We start from the raw sequence: 27,342 nt of genomic DNA on the forward strand, positions 1-27,342 counted from the left end.
ACCGACGGAAACCGCGATTCTTTTCGAATTATATCCAAAGCGAGATGGAGGTTATGTTGCATGCGTGTATGGATTTATACGTATTGTGTATACGCGTGAATACATTTATGTGGGCAAATGGATTTTAAATTGCAAATCATGCGATGAAATTAACTCTGTTCAACTCTGTAATTCTCAAGACTGCAATTGTCAATCGCAAGGTGGTGTACGAATATTAGTTCCATCGAGGGATTTAGATACGGTTCATGATAGTATATCGTTGAATTTACATTAGGAGGGGAAAGAAAATTTGGAGTGGGTATTTGTGAAACGTTGGCAGATTTTTTATTATTTTTTTGAAAGTTTAACTGTGATAGATATTCCTTTTTTTTTCTAAAATGTTTATTATAATAAAAAAAAACAAAAAATGTAACAGTATATGTCGATAAAAATGATTAATATTTGAATATCAAGATATATTAAATATTTTTATTATTTTCAGATAGAAGAAATAGTATCTGAAAAGATTTTGAGATTGATTTCAATTGTGGATAAAATAATACGTATCGCTATATCAATGTATACATATTATGTATACATATTATAAAAGATGTTATTTAAACAAAGAATCGACAGATTATTTTCCATAATTGAAACAGCGATATCGAGCGGTGTCATAAAGTGCGCCATATGCCGTGTCTTCATGAAGCGTTCTGCTTTTATCGCGTATCATTGTCTCTATATTATTATTATTATTATTATATGGCTCTGTATTGCGATCATTTAATAAGGATTATTACAAGATCCTATCTAATAGATTCGTATCGTTTTCAATTGCGTCTCATTTTCCAACTCTTATTCGTGATAATAAATAAATTAAAATTAGCTTTGGAAAAATATTTGATTTAAAAATAATTTATTTCCTAAACAGGAAAGAAGAATTTACAAGAAAGATTCTTTTTATTATTTTTTCTTCGATTGCCATTTTATTTTTTTAAAAAAATTATCACGAAGAAAAATGGAGAATTGGAAAAATTATGTGAAAAGGGGGAAAAAAAGAATATTCAATTATATTCTCATTCTTTTTTTTTTTTTATTTTCTAATCTTTTAATTTTAAAAAATTATCTTCAGAATATATCCAAGATTATTGCGTTTTTATTCAAAGCAAGAAAGAAGAAAGACATATCATTTAACTGGATCTCATCCTCCTTCTATTCCCCTCTTTCTTTTATTAACTTTTAAAAACTATCCGTGTCTACTTAATACCGGTTCCAAGAGACACAAGCTATATAAATTATTCAAAATAATAGGAAAAGAAATTTGATCGATGTAGCAGCAAATCGAGCGAAACTAATCTCCCAGAGTGTCCCAATAAGGAAAAATATCCACGCCTTATTATTCCTCACCCCCCTCGTCCGTCCGAGGTCTTCAACTCGGAAAGGAAACGATTAAAATACGAGAGAGAGAGATCTTTTTCAAAAAAAAAAAAAAAAACACGAAAAACAGAAAGAAAGGAGCAGCCTCCCTCCTCCCACTCCCCTCTCTCTACCAACGAAAACATCCCACCTAAATTCAGAAATAAACTTACCGGTAATACAGTCCATTCGACGATAGCTCGTCTCACGAACCACCCCCGAAATCAATATGGAGGATACCATCGGATAGCAAGAGTATACCAATAGTAACATCAAATCTCTATCGACCCCCCCTCCCTTCCCTCCACGGATGGAATCCTCCCTCGTTCAAAACAATTTCACCATTTCGGGAACGGATGCTCCTTCACCGTTCCATTATCCATCGATTCGAAAACCGGAAGCGGTTGTATGCATCCCTCCGTCTATATACATCCTTTAAGAGCAACGTTTCCAACGACGACTCCCTCCCAAGGAGAGGAGGAATAACTGCATAAATTATTCATCCTCCCTCCCCTCTTGGAAAACGAGCGAAAGGTTTCGGTTGGCTCGATCATTAGATTGGTCGAACGCCAGGCCAAGATCCTGAGCCGAGCCCGGAAGACTGGTATAAGGCATGGAGGGATGGAAGGTGGTGGGTGGATAAGGATGGCATTAGTTACGTGATCCCCGTGGCAATGATTTAACCGAATTCTCGTTGACACGTGCATCGCCATACGTACAACGTGGGGGGGAGGGGTTGGAACAAGCCAAATGGACCATCGGGAGCAAATAACTCGATTTGCTCGGTCTACGCGTACTTGACTGGCTGGTAAGAGACGGATCCCGGTCCGGAGGAGGATCACCATCCTGCGGAGGATTGACTGCGAGAGGAAGAAAGAGAGAGAGAGAGAGAGGAGGGGGTGCACACGCAGCCAGGATGGAAGGAAGCAAGGGAGCAAAGGAAGTTATCGAGGCGGTAGTGTCACCATAGTCATACAGAGGTGCCCAGTTGTCGAGCAAACTAGCGGAGCCAGTCAGCCAAACAGCTCGAGCCAAGCCAGCTCTCTGGCCGGCCAGCCAACCAGCCACCGGCACCCAGTAAGCGGAACCAGCACAGTTCTTGTTTTATTCAGTCGGGATCATAAATTACGAATTTAAACACACAATGAAAGACGCTTAACAAGAAGCTAACGCGAGATTGAGAGGCCCCGCCCGGAACACCTCTTCCTCCACAGAGGCGAACGGACGCCGGCCAATCCGAAGCCAGAACCGCCCTTCGACGCACCACCCGACCCACCGTTTCCACGCCAATCCACAACCGAGGGAGCCGGGACGCCGGGATGGAGTCGACCTATCGCCGCGCCGCTTGAACCCGAAACCCAAACCCGAACCTAACCCGAATTCCCCCCCCTCCTCCCCGACGACCATGCCTCGAGAGGAGTTAAGTCGTCGCGGACACGGTGACTCCCCGATGCACCCCAGTCGCGTACCAGACTTGGCGAGCCGAGTCCCTCGGCTGTCTAACCCTGCTTCTTGGTGTAACAGTGTTGTCCGCTCGAGAGAGGTTTCTTTTTTTTCTCCCCTTTCTTCTTTTTCGTCGCAACAGTGATATATTCGCGTACGTTCGTCGCGCGTCTCTCTCAGGGAACGAATGAATTCTCGTTCGGGAGGAAGGTGGAGTATAATTGGTAAAAGTTGTACAGAAATTTTCGAGGAGAAACGAACTTTGGGAGAGTGCTGGTCTGCGGTGGAAGAGGATTCGTCAGAGCTGTGTCGGACTTTGAAATTGAATCTTGCTATATCTCGTCGCGGTGGGAAGAGATATATATTCCTGGAAGGAAGGGAAAGTTACGTTACGAGGGGATATATCTGGGGAAGTTACGACAGTTGGAGATTGATAAGATAGGATGAATCGGAATCAACACTCTGATCGAGTTACAGGTTCAAGTGAGAATTAAACTTTGGAAGTTATCTTTCCATCGAACGAAAGGTTTCGTGTTGTCAAAAGATCGTGTCGAAAAGAGTTATTTAAACGAGACGCTTGTTAATTTAATAACGACTTCCATCTATAAAATCGAAAGATCACACGAATCTCACGGAGCGAACGACTCGAGGCAAGGATGTACCACGAAGAAAGTGATCGCCAGTGACGAAATAAAAATCATATAATCAACATCCAACGTTGTGAGTGAGCATGTCGAGTGTGCATCAGTGACCGCGTGAAGGAAACGAAAGTGAACGAAATCCATCCATTCATCCATTTCTCAAATCCGTCGAAACACGTCCTCTCTCCCCCCAACCCGGTTTCAATCCCGGTCGAAATTTTCCGCTCATTGCCGAACTATGCGTGGTGCGAGATGGTGTGTTCTCTGACCAACAACAACAACAACAACAACAATACCAACAACAACAACAACAACAGCGGTGGTAAAAGCTGCGACGACACCGGTGGCGAGCCGTGCACGGACTTGCGATCCAGCCCAGAGGCGCAGCCGGGCGAGAACATGTCGTCGTTGAGCGACGCTCACAGGCGGAACAGCCACTTGGAAGGCGACAGAAGTTCGTCGGCAGGCTCCTCTCTGGGCTCGTGCTCGCCGCCACCGGCCTCGAGCCACTCTCCGCCGCCTCCCAGGCCGCCTTGGCTGCACGACTTCCACGCGGCGGCCGCCCCTCACGTCCTCCAGTTCTTGAACCTGAGCGCCGCCGGGGGCAGCATGCTGGCCAGCCAGCCTCTCGCGGCGTTGCACTCGATGGCGGAGAGGAGCCACCATCAGCAGCACCAACAGCACCAACAGCATCAGCACCAACAGCAGCAGCAGCAGCAGCAGCAACAGGCCCACCACCACCATCATCACCAGCAGCAGCAGCAGCAGCAAACAGCGGGGGGCATACAGTTGCCGAGGATCAGCGTCCCCTTGTCCACGATCACGCAGGGGCAGGCGTCGCCAACCGGGAGCGGGAAGCACAGCCCTGCGACCTCCATCACCTCCGTCGGGAGCAATCCGCACGGTATCGACACGATATTGTCGCGGCCGGCGGCCACCCATCCTCAGGCACCCGTCTCGGCCACGCACGCCGCGCTTCAACCGACGCCGCATCCGCAGCACATGACGGCGCCTCGGTACGGGATGCACGCGGGATTCACTGCTTCGTCGGGTTCGTATCTTTTATTTCTATTTTCCTCCCTCTTTTTATTTTTCTTCTTCTTCTTCTTTTTTTTTTTTTTAGAAGGGGATTGAAGGATCGATTGGTTGGAAGGAGGGGTTGAGAGGCGAGAAGGAAGAATGGATGTTTAGGAAGTGAATGAGTGCGTGAGTGGAAAGATGGAATAATTATTCGGATTTTTATTTTTATGGAGGTATGGTAGGTTCAGGGAATTTGAATTTGAATCGGTTTAGGGGTTGGAGGGGATTGGGATTGAGAGATAGAGAGAGAGAGAGAAAGGGGGAAGAGAGATTGGAAGTTTAAAAGGGTATAAATTAATTATTTATGTTTTTAAGTTAGCGAGTTGATTAATATAGAGTTGAGATTGAGGGTAAAGATAAAGATAAAGATGTATAAATTGGAAAAATGGAACTAGTTACTTGTGTTTTTAAATTAGAGGATTTAATTATGCGTAGAGCATTCTAGGAGAATACAAGATTCATTCTGTTAAATAAAAATGAAGATATGAATATGATTGGTAAAAAAAAGAAAACAAAATGGAAAGATAGAACTGTGAGAATAGTTTTATTGGTTGGATTTCATTAAGATGTGGAAGAGAAATTGGAATGAGTTGCACATATATAAAAGGGAAAAACAGCATTGTAAAAATAGTTTTCTCGTTTGTAAGATGTAGGGCTGATTGATTAGGGGGGTGGAACGTTGAAGGGATTAGGGTTTAAAGGGTGTGCAGGTGTATAGTACAGAAGGAGAGAATTGTGAAAATAGCGTTGTTATTTGTTGAGATTTAAAAGTTGGAATTTGGTTTAGAAGTGATTGATAAGGATTGTATATAAGGGGTTACGAATGTGGAGGACATTTTTTGATAATTAGTATTCAGTGAATGTACAGTGCACAGTATGGATAAAGATAACTATTTAAGGAATGTGCAGATAAAAAGTTTTTGTACAGAGTAAAAATATTTTCATCGTGGTTCTTGTAGGATTTAAAAGTGTTTAAAAGGATTGATTGATAAAGATTATAAAGTGAAAATTAGATTCGTGTAAGATATTTTAATATAAAGAGATTGTAGAACGTAAAATTGTAGAAATATTTTTGTCGTTTTTTCATGAAAATTACATGATTAAAGAATTATAATTAGAAGATGAAAGAGCGATAAGATATATTTATATTTATTTTAAAATTGGATTAAGTGTTTAGCTTTCAAACACGAAATAAATAAAGAGGAATTTATGGATGATTAATTCTGTGAATCACTGTCAAATTTTATTATAAATTCATAAAGATTGTCGGCCTATAATAAAGAAGAAAAAAAAGGATTATAGTTTTGCAAAATTATAAATAATAATTTCGGAATGAATTAGATTAAAATTTATAGTGTTCCTTCTCGTATCTCTTTTTCTCATTGTTTTATTGTATCTCTATATTAGAATTAAACGAAACAAATATCAGTTTTTTAATTACAGTCATAGAAAATCAATCTTTTTCGATACTTAAACATTTTTAATATTTTCTCTTTCGTTGTAAATTTTTCGTTCGAAATTACAATTATTCTTCAATAATATCTATAAAATTGTTCGGGAAAATAGACAAATACGTGGATTTATATAAGTTAAAGTAAATTATAGTTAAATGGAAGCATGGTGAACTATAGATACAATTTCATTTCGCGAATAAAAATCGGTGATTAAGTAATTTTCATTGGCGACAATAATTTATAAAAAAATTTGATGGAAAGAACATATAGAATTCATTTTTATTCCAATTTATACATTGCTTTCGCGGATATTAATTTCGTAGGAATTAATTTCAATAAAATGAAAAACGTCAGCAGTTACAGATTTATAATTTGACCGATGGATATGATCGATCGTGTCGACAATCAAAGAATAAAAATGATCCCCCCATGTAATATCAGAGATTTAATACGATATTTCATCCGACTTAAATTTCGATCTATTTCCTTCCAATTATTATTATTATCAATAATAATCTTATTTTATTTAGACTCTCAAAATTTCTTTCTCCTTCTCACGAGTTTTTTTTAAATTGCAATCTGTACGAAATAACAATAGTTGTAAATGAATTAAATACAACAATTCGGTAATAAATGGACAAAATAAAATTTTCAAAATATGAATAGGTATATTGATTAAGACGCTTGTAAACGCGACCTGCTCCTGTTTTTTCGAAAACGAGGATTAATATTATTTAAAAGATATTATATTGTATATTCTTTGACGTATTATTTATAACAGGATGTCTCTTATTTATTTATTTATATCCTTAATTATTAGATTTCATAGGAATTGAATAATCTATAGTAAATTTTCTTTGATTTTAAATTCAAATAAAAATGTATGGATTCATTTAACGTAAAGCGAGAAATTCTTTCTCAATTTCTCTAAAATTTCATATGTTATTTCTCAAGGTTCACATCTCTTTTAATCTTGATCGATATCAGGATTACATTGAAGTGTAAACCAACAGGAATAAAATTCCTTAATGTCAAATTTCTCGAATCGAAACACAATTAATTTCGATTTCTCGTTTATTTTGTTTTATTTCGTTTGTCAAGAAGCTGTCTTTTTTTCGAACTAATCTTGATTCGAGTCCCGATTTTTCAATCAATTACGCTTTCACGAATTTTCAATTCTGTGAATCCTGTGTTTTTCCTCCTACGCATTTACTCGAATGTAAATTTAAAACGAAACGTTCGGTCGTTATTTTTCATCCTTTCTTATTAAGAATATTCGTTTTAAATTGTTTTAGTTGAAATTAAACGTGTCTTGCGCAAATACCGCTCTCTCTACCCTGTGCACGAGCAATAATCTGTATCTGTCCAGGGGCTCTATCTTGAACTTGATCCCGGATTATCCGTGCATTTAAAATGATTAAAGCGCCAATTATTTACGGCTGCGTCCGTGTCGCGTTATTATAACGTAGACGAAACGAAAGTGAATTTCGAATAATTTTCCAAATGATCGGATATCATTATTCACGATGGCTGACGAACGCCGTCATAAATTTATTGAAATTTTCGTCTCACATTTTTTTATCGGTAAAATGTCAATTCGGAAATAATAATTTGTTTACTGTGAAATTTTTAATTTCGACAGTTTTATCCATGAAAAATTCATATATTTTAACGAGGTTGAAAAATTTTTGCATTAAAATCACGTATTCTTTATGGGATCGAGGAATTTTAATTTCTCAAATTATGAATTTATATAACCATTTTTATCATTGGACGTGTATCATCTAAACTTTTGAAAAAGAATTTACGAAAATGAACATGTTACGCGAGCAAATAGCAAATAGTTTTATTTGTGTATATATGGAAAATTTTCTGTGGTAATAATACGTAATTTACATTTAAGTTTTGAAAGTAATATTTCTTCGGAGTAGCAACGATGATACTAGGCAACGCGGTTGAGCAACACTGTAGACACTATAAAATTGTTTTCCTTTCAATAAAAGAGGAAATCCATGGCGTGGTGGCACCCGTAAAAGCAACCGTGGGATCCCCAAAGAATCTTTCGCGATTTATATCCGCTGCTGTGCTCAAATATCTCCAGGAATCGTTCTCATAATTCGCCATAATGGAACCAGCTATTATTATTTTAAAAAAGGCCACGTTCCGCACGCGCGAACATTGTTTAAGATCTCTTCTCGATCTTCTTCTCTCTTATCTAATCCCTTGATTTACATTTCTTTGAAAATTAATTATGATAATTAAACAGGAAAATATAATTAATAATTTATCGCCGGGGATTCTTTTCTTTTTTTGTGATATTCAACGAATATCTTTTAACTATTTTTTTGAAAGAATTATATCTCTGATCACGATATTGAAATATAAATGTGAAACAGTTTTTTTTAGAAATTTTTAAAGAATAATAATTTATTTAAAATGTCTCTATTGTAACATTCGATTAACATTTATGATTTTTCTTATAAGAAAAATCCAATTCTCTGACATCTACTTCATTCCCATATAAATTATCGAATGACGAGATTCTGAGAAAATAATATTGAATGCAGAAGCTCGATGGCTCTCTAAAATCCGATCTTATTCGTGGCATCACGAGCCTAATTCATGAACCCATGAACCCCGGTCACGTGCCCTCCTCGTTCATAAAATGTGTTTAGTATTTCTATGCTGCTCTTGATGGCCGTGCTTTTAAATTTATGGCATTATACTTTATGTGTGTGAGTGTCGCAATATCATTAATAATGGACGTAAACGGGCTCGATGAACCCTTCAGTGGCGTGAAACACCCTCGATTCTCACGTTCTGCGATACAACGTCGTTAAATCGGCGAAATAAGAGCAACAGGGTTGGTGCATAATCACTTTGGTTAAAATCTCATTTTCTATTTGTTTCCATACATTAAATTCCATATCCAGCGTGTAACTAAGCTCGAGTAGCGATAATTTTACATTCTCCGCTTCAAAAATATTATTTTTCACTATATATAGTACTTTTACAGTATTATATATTTTATTTTCCAATAATTAATATAAGAACGAGTTAATATTATTTAAAATAAGGATGTAAATATTTATATTCCGTATTGTTAGCTTCAATACGATCGTTACATCAAGAATTATTTTATTTGATGATCTTGTTCCGGTCTCGTAGAGAGATCGAGGTCGACTTTAAGTCTCAAACTTGCCTAACCAAATCGGATAAACGCGTATACTCACACGAACCAAAGTTAGCGTATTTTAGGTTAACCACCTGACGACGGTAGCCAACGTTGGCTAGAGATTTTGATTCGAAATAGCTACTATGATGAACCGTATCATTGTCTTTAACTTTGATCCAAAATTGATAGAATTATTCGAAAATTACAATTTCTTTCTACATCGAGGCACAATTATCAATTATCAATGAACTATCGTAAAATTATTCCCAGAATCCCTTTCAAAAAATTGATATTACGTCGGTGTTGAATTAAATTTTATTACGATCGTTAACAAATCCAATCAATCATAAATTCCTACACGCGTTGTTACATGTATTCATTGCTAATTAATTCCCTCGCTCTGTCGATAATTACCAAAAATACGGTATCGTATCTCAATTTCTCATAATCAAACAAAATTCCAATTTATACGGATATATAAATATATATATATATATATATACCAAGGGTTAACGGACGCTCACCTCCGATTCGAATAATTTTCCCCACCGATAGAGGATAGAAAATGTCGCTAGTACGCTTTTCATCGAGCACGCTGTATAAACATGCATGTATATATCCCGCCCCCGAGTGAAATAGGCGAGCAATGCATGTCGCGCAATACGGAATGCGCAGGTTCGATACGCGTCCCGTGCGTTCATTCAGCCACCTCTCGGCGTGGCTGCTGCATCTGCTTTCGCGATAATTCACCGCCGTTTCACGCGGAACCGGAACACGACGCGTTTAATTTTCCGTTTTGCTCGAATATCGTTTCCTGTTTTCGATCGTAATTGGCAAATTTGGGGGGGAGGGGAGGGGGAGAGGAAATTTCGCTGCCTATTTTCCATTCACGCCTGCTTCAGCATCTATCATTGATTTCTGAGGCTTCGAATGCATGCCTCGTGCATTACGGTCGTCCAATATGGTGGATGTATTTGAACGTTTGAATAACGTTGGAATATCGTGGAACGTTGATTATGATACGTACGTTATATATATTGAAATTTCAATTATTTCGAATGATAATTATGGACGATTTGAATATGGAATGGAATTATGCGTTTAAATTGTAGTTTCGCGTTTTCCAATGATGTTCGAATTGTGGAACATTCGAAATGATATTGAGTAGGGGTCGTTAATGATTAAAGTTAAATGCGATTAAGATAATACCTACTCTGCTGATTATTCGAAAAATTTGTATCGTTCCTACTCGATTTGATTATATATCGATTATTCCATTACTAGATAGATAGATTTTTGTGTTTAGAGTTGAAACAAAGATATTCCCTCTGTCGAGTATGATACTTTTTTACCGATCGTTTGAAAATTTTTGCGTGTTTGCGATTCAGGAAACGGTTTTTCAGAATTTGAAAGTTTGAATATTCATCGCTTTTGAATGGTGGAAAATGTTAGATCTTTGAAAATTGAAATGGAAAAGCTTGAATCTTTGAATATTTGAAAGTTTGAATATTTAAAGATTCGAGAATTTAAAAATCAACAATGTTAGTAGTTTCGAACGTTCAAAAATTTTTATAATTTCAAAATTCAAAAGTAATATAACATTTTGAAGGATCGATTCGATTGCTCTTCCGACGGTCGACTTTTCAAAAGACGACTTTGTAACTTAACCATAAATACACCACCATAAATTGACACTATTCCACGACTCGGTCAATCGTCCATTAATTCCATAGAATTTCTTTGAAGAAACATCCAGGCGCCGTAAAAATCTCGACTGGAGGTTCGATTAAAAATGAATTCACCGTTTTTCAGAAGCGATCCACCAACCGTGTTACGACACCGATCTCGAATATTTTTGTTGATGAGCATGCACCAGCGCCCCCATCTTTACGATCCAATAAATTTTATTTGATCCGAACGGACAAAAGTGGTAACGATCGTATCTCGCGCGTCGCGTTTTCAATGCTCGTTTCTTGGCCGAGGAGCAACATCGCTTAGGTAGAACACTAAAAACGGAAATAACGTTTTATTGATGGATACAGGATAGAGAGAGAGAGAGAGAGAGAGAGAGTTTGAAAAGTTTTTTAGTGAAAAAAGAAGAAGAAAAGAATTATACGATTTTTCTTGGAACTGTACTAGGAACCACGATTAGATAACGCAACAATATGAATTGGAATTTCATAAATCTGATGTAAATCGGACGTTTGATCGAGAGAAGAGAGATGAAAATAAGAATTCGAAATTGATTGAACTCGATTCAACTTCAAAGTTGAATCTCTTAGAAGAGAAATTTTATAATGTCTTTGTTAAATTTTAAGATCAAGCGACAATTATCTATAATTAATAAATTAATAATTAAATTTAAATGTGAAAAATTGTGCACGATATCCGAATCGTGAATTTTCAAAGATTTCACAATCGGAAACGGTGTAAAGAAATTTCGTAATATCGATGATAGGGTTCGATTCGTGTTTTTTTGCGAGAGCTGGAAACCTTTCTCTTGTGATTGGATTGTTCGTGGCCACACGCGTCGGGTTGCGGTTCTCCGGCGCTGGCACGATCTCTTTGAAAGATATAGGGAACTGCGAAGGGGATACAAATAACATCACTTTCCTGTTGGAATTTCTTGCTGTCATATTGTCACGCCATTCGCCTACATAAATCATCGCGATACTCTAAATTCTTGTTACGTTTCCCACGCGAATAATCATTGATAAAAACGTATCGCAAACATATTCCTGAAAAAATTTGCATTGTAACAAAAGTATAATTTTTTTTCTCCTCAGGCTTTTCTACATCATACTTCGATAACGTTAAAAAGTAGAAAAGAATTTTATAATATTTTATGAATATTAAAACATCGTAAGATTTATAAAGAAAGATAAGGAAGAAGGAATAAAGTGTTAAATGGGCGAGAAAAAGAGAAGCGGAAGAGAAGAGGAGTTAGTTTCATGACACGTTTGCTTTGAATGCAGGTATCGGGCAATTTCAACAAAGAACGGAGCCACGGCATCCTGCTGTCTATTGGCCAGGTCTTCAGGGATTAGTCAGTGATCCCCTGGGATGGCGAGCAAGACTGCACACACGTGAGTTTTCTTTCCCTACGAGATGTATTTCGCGTACCACTACGTATATACGTATGTTGGTATATCCGATCTATTAGAATAGAGATTGTTCGTGACATTTTGCAAATAAGATAACGAAAAGAACGTGCAAGAGTTTAATCTTTGCTGATAAGTGAAATATGTCCAGTCTTTCGCGAAGAACGATATTCTTTTTTAAATTCTCGAATGAATGTGGAAATGTTTCCCTTGAAAAGAAGGAATTTCCTATTTTTTATTAAGTATTTCATCAGCTTTGAGTGAAAAAAGTAGATTCTTTCCTTCTTCCAACGCCAATATAAATATATAATATATTTTACAAAAAAAATATTCTCTTTTCTTTAAATTAGAAGAACATCCTCTTTCTTTTAAACTTGTGAATATAAATATTTTTATTTTTATTTCTCATTATATAATAAATAGTGCAAATGAATCCTTCTTTTCCCAATATTTTCTATATCCACTAATTTTCTATTCCATAAAATTCTCCACAAAAATCCCCCCAAAGTTTCGAAAAAATCGCATATATTCTCTTGCGACGATTGTGACGAAATGCATGAATCTATCGTACATCATTTGACTAATAGAAATAATATTTGTCCCCCCGAATAGAGGGGAACCGATCTTCGTCAGAAACTGTGAAAAAACAAGAGAGGAAAGGAGAAAGGGGGGAGGAGGAGGGGGAGAGAAAAAACGGAGGAGGTTAAAGTGAAAAAAGATTGGATTCAAAACATCGATCGGGAGGGATGGCATTTCTCTGCCCACGGGATATTTCGTTTCGCCCGATATTACTACAGATTTGACAGCTGCTCGTGTTTGCTTTTGCGGCGAGGAGATCGGTTGACCGGAGCGAAGAAACACGTGTCGTCGGGCCAACGTTAAATACCGCGTTCATGGATCTAAGAAAATAAGTTTTTTCTTTTCTTGTTTATGAAGAAAGGGGAAAAAAGATGGAGAAGATCGACGAAAGCTTGAAATTTGACAAGTTTTTCTCTCACATTTAAATAGAATTGAAAACACGATCGTAGCTCGTTTGTATCACTATTTAATTTTTTTCTTTTTTATATTCGATATTTCATTTAATCGATGTGTTTCTTGTCACGTAGATTTAAGACAAGAAGAGTTGGAGAGTTTCATTGAACAGAAAAGAATGATTTTAAACATTATAAAAAACGTATCCTGATTAAACCCAACTTAATTAGAATACTAACGATTTCTCAATTTGATCTTCTATTAAATATCACACGATATGAAGAGGATATAAACGACCTTTCAATTATATGAAAAAACATTCTCTACGAAGCACCGATAAAAGCGTCTCCAAAAGTCTCTCACAATTCTACGCCAACAGACCTTCTAGCACCACCCCATAAAGTTGCCGTACTCGCGAAACCTCGAGGGCGGAAACTCTCCACAAACCTCCACAGCGATTTGTAAAAGCGATTAAGGGCGCCGCAAGGAGAGAGAAAGGGGGGGGAGAGAGAGAGAGAGAGAAAAAAGGAAAATCAGAAATACAGAGTGAAAGAACACGCGAGGTTGGTGGAAAGAGAGAGCCATCCCCTTTCGAGGGCATACATCAAGCGCCGCCGGTGGCACATGTGTCGGCATACCACGCACACCACCACCGAAAACCGAAAACCCGCTTCTGTTTTGGAGGGACGAAACACCGTTCCTCCATGGGCAGAAGAAGGCCGTGCCAAAGTTTAAGCACCCTGCACACGATCACTCGAGAATTATTATGATCTCTGATATCATATTATCACTATCGATTCTTATTAATTCCTTTCCAGGCTAATGAGAAAGTAATTTTTAGAGAAGACCAACGTTGGAATATTACAATTTCGAAACTGCTCGAGTATTTTATTAACAAGCTACGAGATTTAAATGGATATCAAAATTTTGGAACGACAAATTAAAGAAGAAATACGTATCTTTTCAGTTTATTATATAGCTGGTAAAGTTTAACAATTATATTCTATGTTATAATCTCGTTTAAGGTAGCATTATCTTCATTCTCGTTTGAATTTATTAATCTATAAATATTAATATGATGAAAGAATTAAAAAATAATTACGAATGGCATAATCACCACAAAAAAATCAAACTTCACATCAAAACGGATATTTCCTTGTATTGAAAAAAAAGAAAAGAGAAAGAAACCTCAATTTTCGCCTCAATTTTTCCCTCCCCCTTGCAACCTACTACATCGACATCAGAGATTCTCGTCTACGGGAAAGAGGGGGAGTGGTAGCGTAGCTACCGTACACCAGTGTGCAGGCCACTTAACCCATGGAAAGGAGGAGCGAAAGGGGAGAAAGGGGCAAGTGTGGGACAAGAAGGGTGACGAGATAGGATGTAAGTACGCAGGAACGCGTGGATGGGCGTGGACGAGAGGAGCCGCGCCGTGTGTTGTTGGAACGTGTCGTGTCGGCCACGGATGTCACTCTCGAACGAATATAAGAGGGATATATCCGTGGTCCGCCTCGGCGTATCCGGAATATCATATTCAATATCAACCCTCGTATCCCTGCGAGGCCTCTCCCTTTCCTCGCCCACGTGAATAACTCTCGGCAATATTTTAACTGCGCTCCTCTCTCCTCCCCTCCTTCTCTCTCCGCGGTGTATCCCGCCTTTTCTATCATTCCTCTCCCTCCCTTCTCTTGTTTCTGCTTCTCGTAAGTTGAGTTACGAGCGGGAATATGGTGGATCGTGTCGATACTACTCCTCCAATGCTTTATATTCCTGGCTGGTTAGGTCGATCGGTTGCACAAGGCGATGGCGGTGGTGGAACGATCGTCGCGGGACATGGTTTATGCGATCCACGGGAACGGTTTTTATCTTTTTATTAAATACCTGGACCTTCGGAATTGGTTGGCGTTGATGGGGTGAGAGGTGGGTATTTTGGGGAGAGAGGGTAGGTGAGGCGATTTCGAAAGATGATTTCGATGGATGATCGGATCGGGGATGTGAGATTAATGTGAATTCATTTCGCTGGTAAAGGTTGAGCGATTTTTTTTTTTATTTATCCTTCATCGTTTTGTGATATGAAATTTAATAATATTTTGTTTTTAGAGCTTTTATATATCGGAAACGTTTGAATCGAAGATTACACACGAGTCTTTCGCGACTTTATCTTAATTTAATAAAGATTACGAAAAGAAATAGGAATAAGAATAAGAGACTGAATACTGGAAGGAACGAATTTAAAAAAATTCTTCCTCTTCTTCATACTACTTATAATAAGAAAAAACACATCGATATCAAACAATTTAGAACACAATTCTAATAAGAATTCTATCGTAGAAGAAGCGGGGAGAAAGGAGCGGAGAATAGGAAACAATTCAACAAGACAGAGATATTGAGAAGGGAATGTCGACTAAAATTGGTGGTATGGTAATTAAGAAGGGCTTGGTAGGGGGGGAGGTAAAGGCAGCACGCGGTCAGACGCGTTTACTCGCGGCGGCACATGGACCGAAGGGGGATGATACGAAGAGGATGTTGAAGAGCGAGGGGGGGGTTGAAAAGGGAGAAAGAGGAGGCGTGGGGTCGTCACAACGGTATGGGTTGTGGGACTTTAATTTAATAAAGCAATTTGTAACGGAATACGGAACGAGGCAATAATGGCCAGTCGGCGGGGAGGGTTCTAATGAGCTGCTTACCGCACTGCTCCACCCTCCTCCACCAGCGATCGACGCTACACGTGATATCCCCTATTCGTCTGCTTAGAAACTGCCGCTAAACTCCAACTATAATTCGATAAGTCCAAGCTTTTTGCGGAAATTTATGCGTGTCAGCCATCATCGCCCCTGTCAACTCTCTCTCGAGCAAGATCGATCTTACCTTAGCTTGGAGTCCACGTTGCGGGAAATCTGTGACGATTGTTCGGTCTAAGTTTCGATGGAGGAAAGGCATTGCTGTCGATGCATTCGTCGCAATTTGGTATTTTATATATATATGTATAGATTATAAAGAAATTTCAAAGTTAATTGGACATATTTCACTCCCAAACTGTCGAGCAATTAATCTTCGAATCGAGAAAATTGGAATCTGTCTATATCGATATCGATTTCGAAATCTCGGCGCAATTTTCCAGACGGTTAGTTTCCCAACACCAAGCGGAAGACCCAAGAGGCGCGCGTTAATCACGCTTTTTCCCGCGATAGATCGTCTGTGAACGTGTTTTCACCGCGATAATCTCGCCCCCTGTCACGCGCCCTGCCATTCAACGATGCTATCTCTTACGTAGGATCTTGTATCCCTGCAGGACGAGAGGGGATCAGCCGTGAAGGCAAGGATAACGATAACAATGTCCGCTTATTTGCGGAACGAGGAAGCCACGTGGCGGCCACGTGCCGCCACCCGCCACGAGACGCCATGATTGCGGTCTATCGCACAAGTGTTTAACCCTTGAACGCGTCAAATTAAACTGTGATCTCAGTTTCTTTTCTTTTCTTCTTCGGCGGGATGATCGTACGCGTGTGTTTGATAAGTTTAGGGGATAAAAGTGGAAATAATAGTAAAAGTATTTAAATAAAAAATTATATCTTTAAGGAGGTGGAATTGAGAGGGTTAATGGATTGGCATATTTTTCTTAGGTTCGCAATTCAAATTTATTTTTAATACATAATAATTTGTAATAGATTAATTATAGATTTTTTTTGGGAGATTAAATTTTTATTATTATTTTCCAAATTTTCAATTCATCGTTAAAGTATTCTATACGCACGTCGATTAGAATTATGTTAAGAATAAAATTTTTTTAGAGGTTGATGATTGGTTAAATATGAATCTACCACAAAAGGTAGACTATTTGGAATCACGGTGTGTTATCGTAGAATAATTGGATGGTTTTCAATAGATGTGTCGTACAGAACATTTTTGGCGTGTAACGAGATGTAAATTTATGACGCAATTATCGATAGCCTATGTAAATCGTCGGCGCGAAACGCGTCGGCCGATGGCAAGAAGAATGACGCAAAATTGATGAAGATTAATTGCTTGATAAAAGTGACCGCAACTCGGATCGGTTTGATAAGTTTTGCGATAATGTCGGCATCCAACCACCACGTTTTAATAACATTCAACAGTAATCGTTTATACAATACAATACAAGATAATGTGGAAATTTTAATCAATCATTTTTTCGATTAGATTAGAATTTCCACTCGCTCAAAATATATAATATTTGTGATCGATAACATTTTCTTTCTTAAAAATCTCTCAAAATCTCGAATAGAGTATAATGTCTGTTTTATCCAAAATATTCACCGATCTTGAAATATTTAACCCCCATATTTCCCTCCCCCTACCCTTAACTTCATATCCACCCAATCCCAAAAGAATCAGTTTTCCTCCCAAACAATCCACAAAGATCTCGATCCACCGCTGCTCACCGGTGCGCCGGATGCGCCGAGTGGCCGACATCTTCTCTTCCTCTTTCTCTCCCTTCTCTTCTCTTTCTTTTTTTCTCCTCCCCCTATCCGTACCATCGGATGAATAGAAATAACGGCTCCTGGAAAGGGATCCGTGTTATTAGAGCGACGAGGAGAATTCCCTGGAAACGATATCGATGTTACAGTGTCGCAACAGCTGGGCTGTCAGCAGACGATGACAGGATCCGGCGGAACCGGCGAGCACGAGGGAGGCAAGAAGAAGCACACGAGGCCGACGTTCAGCGGGCAGCAAATCTTCGCCCTCGAGAAAACGTTCGAGCAGACGAAATACCTAGCGGGGCCGGAACGCGCCAAATTGGCCTACGCCCTCGGCATGTCGGAGTCGCAGGTCAAGGTAAGAGGAGAGATCTCGCTTCTTCTCGCTTCTGGGGGTGGTGTTTTCCCACCGATTAAAGGCTCGTTAGAAAGAAACGCGTCAAACGGATCTCGTGCTCCCCCGATTCCACGAGTTTATGCTGGGATTGGGTGAAAAGATTTGGAGGGAAGGGGGTTTTCTTCTTTTTTTTTTTTTTTTGGACGATTCGTTGGACTCAAAAGGAAGGTCGATTAGGAAATGTTGATCGTTTCGTTTTCATTTCTCTTCAACTCACAAAATCGAAGATCGTTGATCACGCGTGACGATTTCTGTATCTGTCGTGTTTTGAAAACAAATATTGTGCTTCGGCTTCCTACTCTTCCCCTTCATTTTTTTTAGATTGTTTTTTCGTAGTTTAAGGGATTGTCACGAATTTTCTGAAAGAAAAATTGGACAAAATAACGTGGAATTTTTTGAACAAAAAATCTCTATATCTTTTTCTAAATGGTATTCGTAATTTCTCAAGTTATCGATCTTTATTAAAAAAAAAAACTGCTTCCAATCAAAACAATAGGTGATATTCCCAAAGAAATTGTCTCTCGATACTTTAATCAATCATAGAATCAGATGGACTTGCCTCCAGCCAAGAATTTCTCTTCCGTTTAAATTTTCCTTATTTCTTGGCAAATAATCGGAACGAAAAAAAAGTATGGAGAGAAACAAGATAGAAATTCGGGGAAAAATGGTCGGCGAGAAATTAGACATTGGAATATCGCTCTAGAATGTGGCGTTTGCTCGGTGCTTTTAATAAAGTTTACGCTAATCTCCGATAAAAACGTCCAAATGATTTAAGCGTGCGCCCGGCTAATTATGAGTAACAGATGTAGATGGGTTAATAAAAATTCATAACAGTTGAAGCGTTTTCGAGCCGGGTCCGATATTAATCCGTGAATGATGGAACGGACGGCGGGGGGTTGCGATAAAAAGTAAAATCAACTTAAACTGCTGCTGCTGTTTTTAACGGCCGCCATCGTTTAATATTTCCTTGTCGGCTTAAACGTTTAAGCGGGGATTACAACCTCGAAAAATCATCCGTTTTAATGACCAACAGACTTTTTGTTGCTTCGATCTCGATCCCTCTCTCGACAGAGGATATTCGTCGAAATAACTATTTCATTCTTCCTGTTATTTTCTTTTTTTCTTCTTTCTTTTTTTATTTTTCCCCCTCCCACCTTTTTGCCCGACAAATTCGATATGGATATTTTCGTCACTTCCTTTTTGCTGCTCTAATTTGGAATACATTGAAATCGTTCGATTTTATTATATGTCGTTAATTCCGGCGTATTAAGGGTTGTAAATCACGTATTGAAATTGTGATTATTAATGGCACGAATCGCAGGATAAATGGTTCGGATGTTATAACACGGAACCATTTAAGGGAAATGGTAGAAGAAAGAAATATGACGGTAGTGAAATTATTATTTAGAATTGAGAATACTGAGAACAAGCAATCCGTATGTACATGTATATGGATTCACTTTTCTAGAACTGAAAATATGAAAAACCGTAATATATACATATTACACGTATACTACATTTATTCCAAAAAAACAAGATCGATATCTAAAATCCTTACTCGTAAATCGTGACGTGATAACATCGTGTGAGACAATTTTGAACGAGGATGTGATCGTAAACGCGCGCACGAAAGAAGAGCAGGGTCGAAAAGTATAAAATTAAAAAACGTGTCCGGATCCGATTCGTAATCCAGCAAAGAGCCCCGGTATCATCGCGAGGATTCGCCTTTGGGTGGGGCGTTCAGCTTTCCTCCATTCTCCATCGCCCACCCTCCCTCCGCCAGGGGAGGGCGTAATTTTAAAACGCATTTGTCCGCCGCCGGCTTACTCCATCAACGCCGCGAGCAAGCTTCTAACGAGGCAGCTTGTAAAAAGTTCGAAGGATAAAAGAAGGTGACAAAACAGCCGGAGACGTGTCAAGCTTTGCGGCACCTGCGTCATTCTCTCCCTTCTGTGTCTCTCCCCCTCTCCCTCTCCCTCTCCCCACTTCCCCTCCTCCCCTCGTCCAAACACCGTATGAAGCACGGTTAAGAGGGACAAGGAGAAACGTCGAAAGCCTCGTGTTCACGACAGCCGACCGTCACTTCTCGTTCCCTTCTTCCAACCCTCTTTTTTCACCCGCTATGCGCCTCTCTGTCTATTCCTCCTCTCCATCTTTTCCACCCTCCCTATCTCTCCCATCATCCTTCCACACCAATCTCTCTTCTCTTCTCTTCTCTTCCTTCCTTCCTTCCTTCTGCATCGGGAGAAGGGGAAGCTCCTCCACTTTTACTCCCGCCTCTCGAGCTACATCTCTAGTACTCGTGTAGAAGAGTTAGAGAGAAGAAACTCTGTTTCCGGAATCGGGAGGACTCGAGAAGAGGAGCCCCCTTCGTTGCGTTCCTTCGAAACCACCACCCCCTCTCTCTCTCTCTCTCTTTCCACCACTCCTCTCCTCCTCCCTCTACGTGTCTTTGTGTGCGTGTGTTGTCTGTGTACATATATATGTATATATGTCGCGGCACGACGTCGATGTAGCGCTGTCATTGGCTCGTTCTACGCCGCCATATTTACATTTTTATTGAAAGCTACAAGTCTGCGTCGGTGAGTGATGGCCACGGGGATGAGCACACGCTTTCCCTCTACGCCACCCTTCCCTTCCTCCTCCTCCCTCCTCCCTCCCTCTCCCCCGCGCGTATCCAACCCGGTCCGCGGATGATGCGCGGGGGAGGGCGAGCGGATACGGGAGGGGAGGGGAGGGGAGGAAGGGCGGCGGGAGGAAGAGGGGTTAGCATTCAATTACCTCGGATTTCCTCGGCGAGAGGCGATTCACCTCCGCGTATATGCCATCTTCGAGGGGAGAGGGAGGCGGGAGGAGGAGGAGGGGAGAGGGCGAGATTGCCAACGGATGTAACGGGGCAAGGCGGCAAGTTTGCCCGAAATATTACGACAATATATACCCCGAGGTACGAGTCGCTGATTCAGAGGCATCGATTGCGCCGGATAGGCGTTGTACGAGATTGTAGATGTCGAGGTTGGACGAGAGGATGTGTTTTTTTTTTTCGGTTCGTGTGGATCGAGCGGAAAAGAAGGGATATTAGGTTTCGAGTATGTAATTTCGATTAATACGATTTTCGATACACTTCACAAAGAACGAATATCGTTACGATGTATCCATGCGTGGAGGAGGAGATTGATCGTTGTTGGATAAAAATAATTTGAATTTAAAAAGTGAAATCCATTTCCATCTCTTACGTTTATATCGTAAATATTTATTTTGTTTGTTGAATGTTGGAAAGGATTTGAATAATATTTCCGATATCAACATTCTAGTTTTCTATTAAAGGAGAGAGAAGTTCACACAGAAAGAGAAGAATTTTTGCAATGGATCTTGCCGACCAAACTTCTTTCTCGAGAAGGCGAGGTTTAATATTCCGAGCATTTCGCTGGCTGGCGCGTTGATAAACGAAAAAAAGATAAGATAGGGGAGGAGAGAAAGGGCTGGAATAAGCAGCGGGGAAAAGAAATTAAAAATAAGGAAACACGGGGGATCGGGAGCTTAAAGCTAATGATCAAGGTATAATTAGCAAAACAGGGGGTGAAAGGAGAAAGTTGGAAAATTTTCCGGAAAACTTTCTAATTATTTATTATTCTCAACTATATAAAATTGCTTGAAACGATTAAAAGTTGTTGGGGAAACAAAACGATTATCGTTTAAAATAACTCGGAGAGAATTATTGAAACTCGAAAGAAATCTTAGAAATTTGATTAAAGATTTATTTTTAAAATTGGTGAAAAATTGCACAAAATTCATTTATCGATAGATTTAAAATTTAAAATTAAAAAGAAGAAGGAGGAAGAAAGAATAATATATAAAATACGTTTAAATAAATGAAAGAAAGGAAGGATCGAACTTTTATTGTAAGGAAAAATCAAACTATGAAGATTGCTCCGTTTGATACACTACCGAAACAGTCTTTCGTGGAGAACTTTGCTCGTTTGCCGCTCTGTGTTACGATCTTGTGTCGCGCGTATTACATTCTTACTTTGTGCTTTCTTCGATGTCAGCTGGTAGATAACAGGAATATATTGTCCCCTCTTATTGTTAAATGCTCGAAAGAAATAAGATATGGAAGATTCTTTCGCAATATCGGAGGGGAGGGAGAAAAGGAGATTATTTCTTACGAAAATAGCCTACTTTATATAAAAATTTATCCTGGTAATAGAAAATTCTATTATCTATGATATAAGAAATTAAAAAGCCATAAAATATCGTCGTTTCGAAACACACTTTTAATTATATTAATGGCTTACAAAATTTTTTCCACGGTAAATTTATAAAATATAACATACTTTACATATAACGCACGTGCACTAATTTTATCAATTTTTCAGGGATCGAAGAATTCTTCTATAAAAACGAAAATAACTCTGAAGACGAGTCATTCCATAATTACAACGTTTATTCACTCGTCCTTGCCCGTTACACATCCACAAGTATCTAGACTCTCGATGACTATAGTACGAAACGATCACGCGTTGAAGTCTCTGAAAGCCTAAAAATGATGCCAATAGCTCTTGGCTATTTACCACTCCGATCGTTGACAAATGGCAGCGGACTAAACAGGGCGGATTCGAGCGAAATTACATTTATAAACATTTGCATTATTTCGCAGGAGAGAAATTATTTGCTCGACCCACGTTGTCGCGAACGTTTCGTAATAAACTTATCTCGCTCGACGCGACGAGATACATCAATCAATTACGTTATTTACGGAAAGCTTTCAGTCGAATTAATATCATGACGTTACGGATGAACGTGAATTTATGAAGTATATATCCAGCAATGAAATTTAACGATTTGATTTAAATCTGGTTTGTTTCTAATTTTTGTAAAAATCTCGGATGAGTATCTGCGGCGATTTAAAAAATTAGAATCTTCTCGATTCATGATTGAAAGAAATATTCGACGAGCTCGTTCAAAGAGGTTTTAAACATCGTGGAGATTATTCACGTTATGCAGTAACTTTGAAACCTTGTTTCAAACAATTTTTTCGATTAAATAATTATTACACTTTATTTCGTATAATTGAACCGTGTGGTTATTATTACAGATGCACATACGGATTGATAATTTAAAAGGGATAAAATTAATCGTGGATGAAGTAGAAAGAATTGTGCAATTGTGTTTAAAAAAGAAAAAAGGGGAAAAAAAGGACAATTTTCTATCTCATGCTCCACTTATCACCTGTCCCTTTATTTTAACCACGGGTTAACAGGTTAAAGGAAAACATTCTGTTTTATGTTGTCCGAGAATCAAGGATTGTCCGTTAAACAAATACATCGTTTATACCAGGACGCGAACCAGGGCTTAAACGTTAAACTTCTTATGGCTCACTTATGGATCGTCCTGTATACAAAATCGATATCCTACGTTCGTGGTTTTACATCCGAGATTTATCATTTTTTTCAGTATCGGAAAAGGATTAGTACGGCATATAGGGATTCGCTAGTTCCACCCAACGAAGATATATGTATTCTGTCATTCCACATTTCCAGATTTATCACTTTTTCGTTTTCGAAACGTATATCCCACCGATATGCCGTTCTTTTTCCTCGTATTTTTTTTTCTTTTTTTTTTTTTTTACCCATTTCCTTCTTTTTCCTCTTTGCTTTATTTTTTATTTTTTTTTTTTTTTTTTTTAGGGAGGAGGGATGATTTTTTTTGTTTTTCGGTCGAACATACGTTAAACTCTTCATGCGATCACTCTAACGTCATAGGAAGAATTAATGGAAACAATATCGATATTACTCATATTATTTATTGCGCTTGAAAATCGATAACCATTAACAATGATTGAAAAAATTTTAATCCTTCTTATAAATTTAAAAGTTTGTGAAACAATTGCGCAACAGTTTTGTGATTGATAAATCTAGTAAAAAAAAAAATTCATATAAAGAAGAAAGTTACAATGAAATACAATTTCAAATCGTGGAATTCTGAAAAAATAAAAATTAAACAATTGTTTTACACGATTAACGAGTGGTAAAGTTGAAAAACTCTAAGAAACATCCTTCTTTCTTTCGCGCAAACAAAATTTCAATCCGAAATATTTAACGTCGAAAATAACGAATAGCCAATACTCGTAGTTTGACCGATTCGAGCATTTCTCGATAAAAGCCACTTAGAATCTTCCGAAAACAGTCATCAATCAACCTTTCAAACCCACTATCCCCGCATTTACATCACGCCCGCCATTCCACGGGGAAGAACTATTGCGCGTCTGCCCAGTGGAAATATCGCGAATTGGCACGACGCGACGCCGCAGCAATCATCGCGTGACACTACTACTGCGCGCAACGCCACGCGAATCGAAACGAACGAGAGCGAGCTATTAAGACTATTACGCGGATCAAATTGCCAACGATATCCATCGCATGATTTAGTTAGCCGGCTCGTTGAAGCGAACGGTGAGCCAAAGTGCAACCATCGCCAGGGAACCAATCATCCGGAGATGAGACGACACTGGGAAGAGAAATGAAGAAAGGTAAACGAATCAACTTGAACGAGAAACAGAGAGAGATAGATAGAAAGTTAAACGAACGATACTCGAGTGAAACGTATCTATCCCCCTATTAGAATCTAATACGGCAAAGTGAACGGCGCGGAGCGTTTGCCACTTAAAGAGCGTGACACCCCAATGCTCGTAGGCGTATCAGCGCGTGTATCATGCAGACGAGAGGGGCGAAAGTTGATGGAGAGATGAGATTAAAGAGAGAGAAAGAGACATAATTCGCATGGAGGAGAAAGAGATACTACAAGCAGAAAGGAAGAGGCAGAAAGCACATTCGCTTATACACGGAGAGAAGGGAGAGAAGGAAAGCAAAGGAAGGAAGGTTTAAAAGGGGGAGTCGAAGAGATGGGGTAACAAGTTGAAGTGCTCGATGGAGCGCGGTCGAGCAGACTGGTAGCAGGCCGGTGGTGGGGATAGCCGTGGCTGGCCGGGTGGTGGGGATGGCGCGGCGGTATGGAGGGGTCAAGGAGTGGGGGGATAGGGATAAATAGCGCGCGCGGCCGAGGGATAGAACGCGGCGCGGAAGGAACGAGGGCTTAGATGGTGTTTACGCAGTGGTGGTGGTGGTGGTGGTGGTAGTAAAGTGGCGGTGAGGCACCCCTGTCCCGATAGAAACGACAAGAGAGGAGGTAGGTAGGCTGTAGCAACGGTGGCGGCGGCATAGAGGGGTGGAGTTGTTTACGGCGGAGTAATCTGCTCGTCGACGGATACCAATATCGATGACGTCAATTAGTACGAGCGAAAGCCTCCTACCCGCTTTTCCTCCACCATGTATCATCATGGTGGTGTATGTATGTACGGCGCGGCATGGCACGGCGTGATAAATCACGGCAGCAGGCGGCGTTTCCCTTCATTCACCTCCCACAGCTCGTACCCTCGAAATTGGCCCACATGTACTTGACTCCATAATGCTCGATTCCACGAGCTTTTGCCCTTTCTCTTTCTCTCTCGGTTGCTCGTTTTATTCTCGGCCTTTGTCGATAACAAACCTGAGGCTTTATTTCGCGCCTTGAATGGTTGGCACTGCCTTCTAGAAACCTCGTTTCTTCTGGCGTATCCCATGTCCCCAGGGGATGTTATATTAGAGGTAACGGTGACCTATTCCTCCGATTTACGATTTACGTGGCCAGTAATTGCGCGGATCGAGAACGATATTTCTTTCGTTGGCGTTCATGGACATCATACTGTGGGCAGGTGTTGCACCACGTTAATCGTGGCCGGATGGAGCTTGGAAAACGAGAGCGTGATCGTTGAAGTTTAACATTCTCTGATATTACTCGAGTGAGCGATTAATTATTCAATTTTGTTGCGGAGTGAATTTCATATCGAGTCACTAGATATCTGTATCATTCATACATATTCCCTGCTTGATTATCCGATCAAATATATTTATTTAACAATAATAGTAAATAAATAGAAAACGATATAATAATTTGATAACATTTAATTTAAATATTTTTTTTTTTCAATTCATCTGGACGAACACTGTGTAACTTTCGTGTGAAGGAAGTAAAAGGGAAAGAAAAAAAGGAATAAATGTCGGGTCGCAGCTGAAAATTGAATCCCCCAACGTCAACGATTCTTCGGACGCAATGACGAATATCGAATACGCATGGCTGATTATTTTTCGATACCATCACTTCACGATCATAAACGCTTGTCCAATTTTTCTCCACGTCGCTCGAAGATAAGGAAAAAGAAAAATGAGGAAAGGAGAGGAGGAGGAGGAGGAGGAGGAGGAGGAGGGAAGGGCGACGCTAAAAATCCGTCCTGATCAAAATCGAGCTTCTATGAAGGGGAAACAGGACTAATCCTGTAACACCCTCGAGTGTTTCCTTGATCAAATTTGATGAATGTATCTGTATCACTGTACACACGTATTAATATTCCCCTGCTCCCATAATTCATTCGGGTTGCAGAGATCAGTGCCCCGCTTAGGAAACAAAGGAGGAAACGGGATCGCAGATGTGATCAATAAGATTTCCGCTGATCCGGCTACTTCTGAATCTACGGGAATTATTTAATTGACTTTCCCTTTGTCGGAGCGGAGATATTCGAATTAATCGAAATATTCGAGAAATTTGCGCAATCCTGACTACTTACTCCTCTCAAAGTTGAATAAAAATATCTCGTGATAAAAATTCATTTGTCTCGCGATAGATAAACGGGTGAGAAACTGCTGATTATTAAGAAATTGATAATTTCTTGGTAATAATATGTATAATTCGTGATAGGAAGTTGGAATAAGGAGATTATACCATAATTAGTCAGACGTGCATTCTACTGGCAAATTTTGCACGATGCATATGCATCATCGTTATACACGATGTTTAAATCGTCATTACACTTAGCTAGGAGACTAAATCATAGGATTTTTCTAAGATATATCACTTGGATTTGATCAAAAAAGAAATATTTAAAATCGTGGTTCACGTGCTATTGGATCAACAAATCTCAAATTAATAAAAAGTGAGGAATTGAAGAAAAATTATATAATTAAAATAATATTCAACTACTTATACTAACTTATCTCATAACGATCCTTTCACCTTGAATAATTTTTAATTTTTTTTTAAGAAGATACGAAGATATATATATATATTCAGAATGATTCGCGAAACAAGATTCGATTGAAAATCGGAATGTTGATCGTCAAGATTCAAGGATCATCGCA

The 27,342-nt window shown here is 39.2% G+C and overlaps 1 protein-coding gene across 1 annotated transcript in view; it reads left to right on the forward strand.

Moving 5' to 3' along the window:
* Positions 1-1,041: 1,041 nt before the first annotated feature.
* The window catches only part of LOC725220 (homeobox protein Nkx-6.1), a 35,619-nt gene continuing 9,318 nt past the window's right edge, over positions 1,042-27,342 (forward strand). The window contains exons 1-3 of the mRNA XM_006558625.3: positions 1,042-4,530; positions 12,164-12,274; positions 17,868-18,076. Coding sequence (XP_006558688.2) covers positions 3,732-4,530; positions 12,164-12,274; positions 17,868-18,076 — 1,119 coding nt within the window. The 5' untranslated portion in view covers positions 1,042-3,731. The remainder of the gene's footprint in view (positions 4,531-12,163; positions 12,275-17,867; positions 18,077-27,342) is intronic.

The sequence above is a fragment of the Apis mellifera genome, linkage group LG8, assembly GCF_003254395.2.
Source record: "Apis mellifera strain DH4 linkage group LG8, Amel_HAv3.1, whole genome shotgun sequence".
Lineage (NCBI taxonomy): Eukaryota > Metazoa > Arthropoda > Insecta > Hymenoptera > Apidae > Apis > Apis mellifera.